Source organism: Benincasa hispida, chromosome 5 (assembly GCF_027475165.1).
Source record: "Benincasa hispida cultivar pf3 chromosome 5, pf3_genome.v1.1, whole genome shotgun sequence".
NCBI classification, from domain to species: domain Eukaryota; kingdom Viridiplantae; phylum Streptophyta; class Magnoliopsida; order Cucurbitales; family Cucurbitaceae; genus Benincasa; species Benincasa hispida.
In genome coordinates, this window is record NC_143482.1 from 51840934 (window position 1) to 51852885 (window position 11952).

At 36.1% G+C, this 11952-nt stretch overlaps 1 protein-coding gene across 1 annotated transcript; it reads right to left on the reverse strand.

The window, feature by feature from the left end:
• Positions 1-8879: 8879 nt before the first annotated feature.
• On the reverse strand, positions 8880-10941 carry LOC120077559 (Transmembrane protein 97, Putative). The gene is made up of 2 exons (XM_039031487.2): positions 10504-10941; positions 8880-9350 (listed from the first exon to the last, which is right to left on the reverse strand). The coding sequence occupies exons 1-2, from the start codon at positions 10825-10827 to the stop codon at positions 9174-9176; spliced, it is 501 nt and encodes a 166-aa protein (XP_038887415.1). The 5' UTR covers positions 10828-10941; the 3' UTR covers positions 8880-9173.
• Between the last annotated feature and the right edge of the window lie 1011 nt (positions 10942-11952).

The window sequence follows — 11952 nt, forward strand, 5'->3', positions numbered from 1 at the left end:
GAGAATCTCGATCGGTCTGAAAGTCAGAGTCCGTGTATCCGATAAGGATCAGATCCTTATCTCCATACACAAGCATGTAGTCCCTCGTTCTCCGAAGATAATTGAGAATTATCTTGACCACCGTCCAGTGATCAAATCCTTGGATTGATATCGACTAAAAATCCCTACTACATAGTAAATGTCGGGTCTGGTATACAACATTGCATACATCAAGCTTCCTACAGCAGAAGCATAGGGAATCCGTCTCATCTCTTCAACCTCTTGAGGTGTCTTAGGATATTGATCTTTAGACAGAATGATTCCATGCCTGAAGGGTAACAAACCCCTCTTGGAATCCTGCATCATGTACCTGATCAACATTTGATCAATGTATGATGCCTGAGACAGGGCTAACCGTTTGTTCTTACGATCCCAAATGATCTGGATCCCGAGAACATATTGTGCCTCACCCAAATCTTTCATTTGGAACTGGGGAGCTAGCCAACTCTTAATGTCAGTCAGATACCCTACATAATTCCCAATGAGTAGGATATCATCCACATACAGTACCAAGAAAGCTACTGAGCTATTGATGATCTTCTTATAAACACAAGGCTCATTAACGTTCTGGTCAAAGCTAAAAGACTTAACAACAGTATCAAATTTGATGTTCCAAGATCGAGATGCTTGTTTCAGCCTATAAATGGACCTAGCTTGTAAACTCTTTGCTCTTGATCTGGAACTATGAACCCTTCTGGTTGAATCATATAGATGGTCTCCTCAAGATTACCGATAAGAAAGGTAGTCTTGACGTCCATTTGCCATATTTCATAATCATAAAATGTAGCTATGGACAGAAGAATCTGGATAAACTTGAGCATGACAACAGGTGAGAAAGTTTCCTCATAGTCAACTCCCTCAATTTGGGTATAACCCTTTGCCACGAGTCTAGCCTTAAAGGTTTGCACATTTCCATCTACACCTCTCTTTCGCTTATAGATCCACTTATACCAAATAGGTCTTACCCCATCCGGTAGATCAACAAGATCCCAGACGTTATTGAAGTACATAGACTTCATTTCTTGGTTCGTAGCATTAACCCATTCATCTTTGTCAACATCCTCTATTGTTTTCTTAAAAGACAACGGATCCTTGACCTCATCATTCGTAATGACGTTTTAGGCTTCAGTCAACCCATGTAGCGATTCGGTGGGTTCATAACCCTCCCACTACATCGAGGCAGTCTCAACTCTTGAGTTGGTTGACTAGACGTTCAGACCTCAACAACTCTTGTTAATCTGGCGGGTTGTTTAACAACTCTTGTTGAACCCTTAGCAGTCTCAATCTCACTTGAGATCTCACGTAAAACGAGCTTACTTCGTGGTTTATGATCCTTCATGTTAGGGTGGAAACGGTTCGATTCGGTTCGGTTTGGTGGTCAAACCAAACCGAATCGATTTATTGGTTCAAACAGAACCGAATCGAACCACATATACGGTTTCAAATTCGATTTTGGCATTTTTAAAAAATTCATGTTATATTCTTTTTTTAATTAAAAATGGTTCGGTTCGGTTTTAAATTCGATTTTTCTCTTTAAATTAAAAGCAGTTCGGTTTTAAATTCGGTTTTGTTCTTTAAATTAAAAGCGGTTCGGTTTTAAATTCGGTTTTACTCTTTTATGAAATATATAAATAAATAAATAGATAAATAAATAAATAAATAAATATATATATATATATATATATAAATGGTTTGGTTCGATTTCAAATTCGGTTTTTGAAAGTGAAACTGAATCGAACCGAATTTTTCGGTTTTACTGAGTTTTCGGTTCAGTTTTTAAAAACAGTTCGATTTTTACGGTTTGAATGACCATCCCTACCTCATGTGATTTTTTTCCAAGAAAATAGCATTTGTGGAAATAAACACTTTGTTCACACTCGGATCATAGAAGTATCCACCTCTCGTTTCCTTGGGGTAGCCTACAAAGAGGCAAACCTTCGAACACGGTTCTAACTTCTTTGGGTTAGTCGCTAACACATGTGTCAGACAGCCCAAATCCTGAAGTGGTGTAAACTACCTTTACGACCGCTCCATAACTTAAAACGTGTTTCAGAAACACTTTTCGAGGGAACGTTGTTCAGGAACATGCGGTCTGCACTACATAACCCCAAAACGAGTCTGGAAGATGAGCATAATTCATCATAGACCGAACTATGTCCAACAAGGTTCTATTTCTTCTTTCTGATACACCATTCTTCTGAGGTGTACTAGGGGCCAAGATTTGGGACTCAATCCCATGTTTTATCATATAGTTTTGGAATTTGAGGTCCATATACTTTCCACCACGATCAGATTGTAGTGTTTTTATCTTCTTACCTAACAAGTTTTCAACTTCAGCCTTATACTCCTTGAACTTGTCAAGGACTTCAGACTTACTTTGCATTAGGAAGAGATACCCAAACCTTGAATAATCATCTATGAAAGAGATGAAATATTCATACCCACCTCGAGCTCTAACATTCACCGGACCACAAAGGTCTGAATGTATAAGCTCCAAGGCTTCTTTGGCTTTGTAACCTTTTCCAGCAAAGGTCGTTTGGTCATCTTGCCTTCAAGGCATGATTCACATACTGGCAAGAAGTTTTCTTCTAAACTCTTTAGAAGTCCACTTTGTACCACCTTTTCAATCCTATTGAGGTTAATGTGACCTAAGATGCTAAAGATGAATATTTTCCTTAGGAGAAACCTTTGGTCTTTTAGCTGTTGTTACCGTACTGAACATTCAGTGTTAAACAAGACTTTTATGACTAACGACCTTAGTACATATAAGTTATTTTCCATACCATAACCAATTTTCATTCAATTCTTGAAAATAAACACTTTATTCTCAGAAAAGGAGACGCTATAGCCTTGTTCAATGAGACAAGAAACTGAGATTAAGTTCCTCTTAATATGAGGAACTACAAAAACATTATCCAGTAACAGATAACGTTTCTTGTCAACAAATAACTTCAGCCTGCCTATAGCAACAGCTGAACTGAAACAACCTCACCTGTACCGACTCAAAGAGTCATCTCATCTCTCTCTATGGCAACGTTTGCTAGGAACTGAATCCTTGGTAAGAGGAACTGACATGATTGGTAGCACCTGAATCGAGGATCCAGACAGAATCATCATTCTCTACCAGACATGTCTCCAAGACCAATAAATCATATTTAATGTCTTGTCTCCTCTTTTGGAGAGTAGTGGGATGGAGGTCGTTTACCACGAAATTCGTTTCACACGATTCTTTTCACTGTAAATAGTCGGTCATTTTAAAAGCTTTGGATGGAAATACTAACGAGTTGCTGAAAAGAAAAACACATTGACCTACGTTAGGTTTGCAAATACCCGTTGTAAAACAAAACAACATCCAATAAGGTTTTAGCAAAACTAACATGAACCCCGTGTGACATCTAGTTTCACAATGACGCTTTAAAGGTTTAGGACAAAAGCTGCCGAAAGGAGGTCAATTATCCCTCCTCTGAATTGAGAAGTTCTCAACCAGTCATTAATACTAGAACAACTCTTGCTCCTATAACGACTAGCCATAATTGATTTGGCCAAGAGATCATTAACTTCTTAACAATCTCTTGTAAGTGTGACCCGCCATTTTAAGCTTTAGAGGTTCACCCCAAAAAAAAGGCCAATCCGAAGGAAAAAAATTCGATTGGGGCAAAACCTAAAGCGACCCTATCCATTGCTAAAGTGCACATTGATATTGACCAACTGCACAAAACCCATCCGAAGGGGGACACACCAAATACGACACGAGGGAGTATAGAATGATCTCACGGTGTGAACCAATGACAGAGACCATAGGACGTGTTGACACACACCCTTCACCCACTTACTATAAACATTCTCTCCGTCCACTTTGATATTGACTCATGCAAATACCATCCGAAGGGGGATGCATCCTGGGCACCACGAGGCCAAGCATGAATCTCACGGTGTGAACATACAGGGAGAAACGTGAGTGAAATCATAGACATATCTGATACGCCTCTTCCTCCCATTGATTATTTTATAACCTAGGGTTTAGCTTACTTAGAAAAAAACATGGCTAAGGATTTTAACTAAGTGACTTTTAGGTTTTCCCAAGAGTAACTTTTACCTTGGATACTGAAACAACTTTTGATCATCATCCATTAAACTCTTTAAGGAATATTTGATCAAATCGTCGTATGCTTGTTGAAAATCTATCTAATTCACCTTTCTAGGTAGGTTCCCAGGTAGGGGTGTTACGTTTCCGTCAGCTTAAGATCTCTAGCCTAGCCAGAACCTACCTTAGACAAAAGGTTCCTTATAGATAGGTTTACAACAAATTTAATCTTTTATTCCAATCAATTTAATCCTATTAAACCGATTTTAAAAGATTAATCTAGGTTACTAAACTCTTTAGAACCACTTGAACTTAGGTCTATCTCAATCCAATTTTAAAACCCTTTTAAAAAACTTGAATTCACCATAAATCTGCATGCAACTCTGAATTATTGATTTTAGGTCTAATTTCCTTTATAATACTTATAAACGGAAACAACCACCACAATGCGAAGCTAACACATACAAGACATTCATAACGATTATAAACAGCCTAAGTGTCATGCTCAATGCATTGTCCGTTCATTGCTATTTCTTTTATATAACACTTATACAAAACAACAATGAACACAAGCAAAACATGCTTCCATTCACCCTTAAACTATAATATTTATAATAAAAGGATGATGCATGATAATGCTCAATGCATGCAAAATATAACTCTTATATTTCATGATGCATGCGCATGTTTTAAAGTAATTTTTTCATGCTCGATTATAACAATTATAATACATGATGCATGATAATTGCACAACCTAAGGTGGGTTTTTAACTATATGACAAATACTTTGGCATATAAGTACCATACATCACATGTATAAATAACCAAAGTTGATGAACTGGGTGAAATTGCCTTAAAAACACAAAAAGAAAGCTAACTATTACAAAGACAAGGAGTCTCCAGTTGCTCGGACAAAGCATCCCTTCTCCAACCATCATGTACTAAGCGCCCCGCGATCGTCTACACGATAAAACAAACTTTTTGCTCTATCGCTTACTAGCACTCCCAGAACTAAACGATTGTTTAGCATTTACTATACGATCGTCTAGAAAAATCTAAATAGTCGTTTAGCTGTTACTACACGATCGTGTACCTTTACTAAACGATGAAGCCTGAAGTACACGATCGCTTAGCGTGCTCCGCACAACGCCCACCTTCCGCGATCATCTACAATGCCGTGAAACACCATCACCTAAGCGATCGCTTAGCTAGCGCCTCCGTATCGCATACACGCGATTGCATAGGTAGTAACTAAGCAATGAAGCTTGCTAACTACACGATCATCTAGCGTGCACCTTTTACTAAACGACGAGCATCACATGCTACCACTATGATCGTCTACCTCCAACGTCTATGCAATCACGTAACCAACGCTATCCGATAGAGTAAACGATTTACCCCATTGCTTAGCATTAGCTAAACAATCGTTTAGAAAATACTATACGATCGTCTAGAATAATCTAAACGATCGCTTAGTTAAATCCCAACGATCATTTACCTGAGGCTACACGATCTGACAATACTTGGTCTTCTTCTTTGTTGAGAACCGCATCACCATGCATCGAAGCTTCATCACGAACGACTCGACGAACTCAAAACTTTTGAATTACAGACTCGATTGCGATGTTAATTTCGCTCAAAAACATAGGGGCCCTTATAATTAACACTTTGTAATATCGAAAACTTTGACAAAAAGGAAATTTAAACCCAAAACATTCACAAACGCAACCATAGATGCAGAAAACGGTTAACTACAAATGCAAAAACCCACCACGACTGTAAAATTCGTTCAATTCAGATCTGTAATTTGGAATATCAAAGAACCTGGCTTTGATACCAATTGAAGAAAATCGAATTCGAGATTTTCATGAGCAGCGGAAATAAGATTATTCCAAATCACAATCATGAATAAATATCACGTATTATAGTCGATTTCCAAACAAGCAGTTATATAATCAGTACAGAAATTACAATATGAATAACTCAAATGAACAAAGAGCAAACGTTACGAACATTTGAAGATGCGTCTCCACGCTCCTTTGCGCACGACCGCTCGAACAACAGCAACCTCGAATGCTCGATCTACACGATCGCAACACAGCACAAACACTTCGGGCTCGTCCTCAATGATCGCCTCGGCCACGAACTCCTCAACAACAGCACGAACGGCCTCCACAGAACCTCGAAGGTGTCGAGTTGAGTATAACACCACCAACAAGGCTACCTTGGTATTCTCGGTGTGAGAATCGAGAGGGTGGACTCTGTTCGGACTTGGTATGAGGCAGACGAAGGAGGAAACACCGGTCGTGTACACGACTGGGCAAGTGGGAGATACCGGAGACCATAGGTCGATGCCTAATCGTTTAGATAAAGCTAAGCGATCATCTAGCAAAAGCTATGCAATCGTTTAGAACATCGCTTAGCTCGGTCTGTCGCCTACAGACACTACACGATCGTTTACTTTGGGCAAACGATCATCTAGCAAAATTATGCGATCGTTTAGCTTGCCCAAGTCGTCGTTTAGTAAATCTGTATTTACTTGACGACTACCATGAGATCCCTTTCCAAGAGAAATCTCAAGAACTATTTATGAAAACTTTTAAACAGTTTTAAAATTAGGAAAACCATTTTCCTTTTATCTCACGGTTACCATGAATCTAATAACCACCCACTCAATTGGTTATTTAAAAAAAAGAATTAATTATCCAATAATTAATATTATTATAAATATAAATGACAACCAACTTATCATACTATATTTATAACCTATAATTTTAATATTTCATCTTATGAAACATATAAACCATAGTTCTTTTTCTTTTCCATGGTACTTAATGTAAATCTCATTTACATCAATCCTTCACTAGATGTATCTCATACATCATACCGATTATATCATATATAATCAAAATCTCTTATTAATTTGAACATTTCAAATCAACACCAAGAACTGATCCTCAACTGAATCCATTGACCTACCAAGGGGACCTCATGGACCTGTAGCTCGAAGCTCCAACTGTACGTGAATAACTGACTAAACTCTTTAGTCACGGGATCCACCATCTGTTAACTGTCAGGCACTCCACTAAAGATCAACAACTGAACTCTCCTTACCACAAATATATTATGTGTCCATCTTAACCAATCAGTAGTGCGATAACCCTTCACAGATTGCTCATAAGTACAACTGGGCCAATAACTGTTATGCCCCTGTAGTTACATCTGTCTCCTTAAGTACTACTAATCTCTCTAATGAACATAAGTCATAGTCCCACTATGACTGAGTCTTCTCTTTCAAAGAGAATCTGTGACCACTATATTCAAGCCCCAGAATCAGCTCTTAAGGGAGCAATCTCTCTACTTATCCTTGCTTCGGGAAAGAAGTGAATTTCATCTTGTGGATTGAGTTCCTAGCTCCCAGATCAGACAAGTCCCAAAAAGGTAGGTATGTTGAGTTGCCAATCTGGCTACTCTCACCCATACTAATCAAAGGACCGTCCTCAAAGGCAGTAGTTCCCAAAACACTCAAGATTGAGATTGTGTCACCTATGGTCGTTTAGGTGAGATGCAAGTCTCTAATATCAATAGCGTTATATACAGAGTCTAGTCATCTCGTGGTCCAGGTCTTATACATACTCTTTGTATAGGACACTCCCGTTCGCACGTCTCCACATGAATGGTTAGGATCTACCATCTATAGTAGTTTACAATACTTGCAAACCTCTACAAAACGGGTCGTATCCGTAGTGTCACTAGGATCGGGTATCCCACCTTAATCCTTATACTACAGAACTATTTAGGTTATCACTTAAGGCATGATCCACTTGTATATCACATATACATATTTAAGTTCATATAAGATAATCAAGGAGCTTAGTTTATTGGATATGAGTAAATGCCATAATTAAATAACACTTATTTTATTCATTAAACAATGTGTATCTTTACAAAACAACGAGATTCCAGGAGAATTAGGACACCAATCCCAACAGTTTCTACTATTTAAAAGTTTTGTTTATCTTAATGTCACAAATATTAAAGAGAGATTTTCAAAAATAGAAAAATAAGAGAAATTATTTACACAAAATAGCACAATTTTAATCTTCTTTTATCGAGGTTAATAGAAGTCTATCAATGTCAATCAAATTTTTTTTTGTTATTTCTGTAAATAGTTTGACATTTTTTCTATAAAATCTCCCAATGTTAAACTTACATGATATTTAGAAAATTTCGAGAAGGAACAGGGCCATTTTAGAGATAAAAGTTTATAGTTTGTTCTCCAAATTTCTAAAATTGATAAAAACAAAAAAGTTTATTTTGAGAGACTAGATTAAAAATTTTAGGAGTCTAAATTGAAAAATAATTCTTGAACATTAGAGAATCAAACATATAATGAACATTTCATTTTTAGGCTAACTACACCAAAGAATTCATAAGGTTTTAGGTAATTCTTATTTTGATCTTTAATCTCTTAAAATTCTCAATTGCATTAAAAATTATTAATTAAACCATTGAAAAAAAGAGGTTAAATTTTGTTAACAAAAGCCTATGTCTCATTAAAATCTTGTTTCATTAGCATATTTGCACACATTTGCATGACATTGGACATAACATTTAGAATAAATAATTTTGTTAATATGTTGGTCAAATTTTACAGTCTGGATATATTCAATTTCATGTGCTATAAGTACCATATGAATTTCAAGCTTCAAATTCTCGTATCCTACGTGCTATACTAAAAAGGGGAAAAAAGTTGTATTTCAACTTGGTTTAACATAAGTTTAAAACCAATAAGTATTTCAATCCAGTCAAGAATTTTGGTCAGCTTTCATCTCCATTCTCAAATCTTAAGCTCATTGGCCTTATTCTCATTCAAAATTCAAAAGGGTCCCTTTGAACCGTTACTACTCATACGATGAAACACTAATAGAATGTTAAAGAGGCAAATGCTGAATGATCCATAGCCAGAGTTGTACCAATACCTAAAGGAACCCGAATCGGCTGCAGAAAAGGCAATACATGCACTCCTTTGGCGATTGAGGATGGCTGTTCAAGCCCTCTTTTTCCTGCCATTTGATGGTCTGGTGCCGGTAACCGTAGCCTTGCTCGAGCACGACACAAGCCCGCGTAGCATGGCCAAAACTCCAAAACCCAAGAAAGGATAGTATATTGTCAACAGAGTAGTTGATGCTCGGTTCGACCCAACCATTTCACCCAATATAGCAGACTTGAAATTACACAGCCAAATAATGAAATGCAATGTCAGAAGAAACAGTGTTTAACAATTCAAGCAGAAATCAGTGGATCTCTACAGATAGTTAACAATTGAAGCAGAAGAAATCCTTAGCAACATGTATTCAAGCATAATATCAAGTGTTTAAAATATCTAAGTATACTCAAAAGATGTTCAAACTGATTGCCTAAAAGTTGAAAACCTTAGTTTATTGACAATAATTCAGTTTCTAGTTTAGTTTCGAACTATCCTTATGAGAAACATTATCATACAAACTGTCTTAAATCACTAATTGTCATCAGCACCATCAAGTACAGATCATGAGAGACTCAAGAAATGATTGAAAAGTTTTATTAAATTGCTGAAAAACAACAAGGAAATTAGCCGAGGAAACAAAGTCCATTCTTTTCTTTTGAAAATAAATGGTTAAATGATAAGTTTCGTCTCAAAATGGTATTAAGTCCATCAATTTATCATCTGTACCACTAAATTCTTAGACCGGTCTGAAATCATCTTCCCTCATGACTCTCAATAAATCCAAGACACTCACAAATTAAAACATGTATCTATTGGTTAAATATTGACTAAAAAATTTAAGTTGATGAGTGAAGGTAAATTTAATATTATATCATCTAACACTCCCTTTGGGTTTGAAATATGTAGAAGATTCAACAGTTAAAAATCAAATTAATTGGAGAGGAAAGAACATTGTAGAGGTTTAAACACTGAACCTCCTGAAACACTTGCTCAGATATCATATTAAATCACTGATTGACTCAAAAGCTTAAACTGATGGATGAAGGTAAATTTAGTATTATATTTATTGGACACAAAATTCAAATAACCACTATAAACGTCCTAAAGCACATAAACTAAATAGACGCGATCTTAAAACCTCAAGGACTGAAAATACCATTTATAAACTAACTAGACCACAAAGCTGTCCCAAATCACTACCTTTCTAACAAGTGGCTTTGTCCAAAGTTCAACACCATCAAACCACATACAACGATTACAAAATTAAACACACAACAGAGGCATTATGCAATTAACAGAAATTCAATATTCGGGCAAAAAAAGTGTTAATTCAATGAAACAATGGATCAGATGGGGAACCAAATTGGTAGGAGGTGGAATAGAAAATTACCATGGAAGCCACAACAGAAACGCCATAGATCAAGCAAGTGGTGTTGTACCATGGCTTGGAAGCCAAGAAGGCGTAGAGATTGAGAAGCATAAGAGGCCATTGAAAGAGAAGCTCAAGCCAAACGAGGCCAACGACGAAGGGAGGGGATTCTGCCATTAAATAGTCCCCGTATTGGTGGATGTAGGAGGCTTTAAGATCTATGAGAAAATCAGGGAAAAGGGTTTGAGGGAAAATAAGCTGGAAATCGATTAGAGGTGATATGAATGCGAGTAGGAGGAAGACGAGGAATAGTAGGGCGTCGACGAGCTTGAGAAGAGCGCCCATGTTTTCTACAGAGCTTTCTTCTCACAATGTCTGCGAGAAGAGTGATTGAGAATTTGTTGGATGAGATGGGGATCTTGATTCTTGGGTTCGGATGTTGAATTTCCATGGCTGTTCTCATAGCTGATTTCTTTAATAGGAACAGTTGGCTAATGCCAATAATTCTCAGTAAATTATTAGAAATGATGGGTTTTGAAGGATTTCTTTTTTTAAAAAAAACAAATTGACTTACTAAACCATTTATTAAGACATATAACATCGATCAAGATTAAGATCTCAAAAGTTTGCTTTCTATTTCTATCTAGGGTTGATATCTTAGAAAAGACTCGTTATATTACAAATTTAATCACTAAAATTTGAGATATGTGATCATTTGTTATAAATTTGTTAAAAATATATATATTTTTTTGACAATAATATGGACTTACTGAACAAAACCTCTTAGAAACTCTCACTTAAGCTATACTTATTTTAACAATATTTTGAGATATAATATAATACACGAGAATTTTCCAGTAATAATATTTTTAGGCAATCCATAATCTTTAGTAGGGGTGTACATGAGTTGGGTTGGGTTGAAAGTATTTTTTTCGACAAACCAAAAAATTCGGATTGGTTTGATTGGCAATCCAAATGACCCAAATAAAGTTTCCAACCCAACCTAACTCAACCCCTAAAATTCGAGTTGTGTTGGGTTGGATTGTTGTCGGGTTGGAACTTATTATTTTTATTTTTAATGAAAAATATGTAAATTTATATACAACACATGACTAATAACTAAAATTTCATAAAATTAATATGTTAAATACCAAATATCTATAATATTTATTGTAAATTTTAAACAAAGACAAATATAATAACAATTTTAAAAGAAAAATATTAAAAATTAATAAATTAATAAATCAAACTTTAAATAAAGAGTAATATATATATATATATATATATAATTCGGATTGGGTTGGGTCAATCCACATTTTTTTTAGCCAACACACGACTCAACCCAACCCAATAAAAATAGAAAAATTCAACCCAACTCAATCCAAGAACAAAACTAACTCAATCCAATTTTTACATTTTGGGTTGGATAATCCGAATTGTTCGAGTTATCGGGTTATTTGAATATCACTA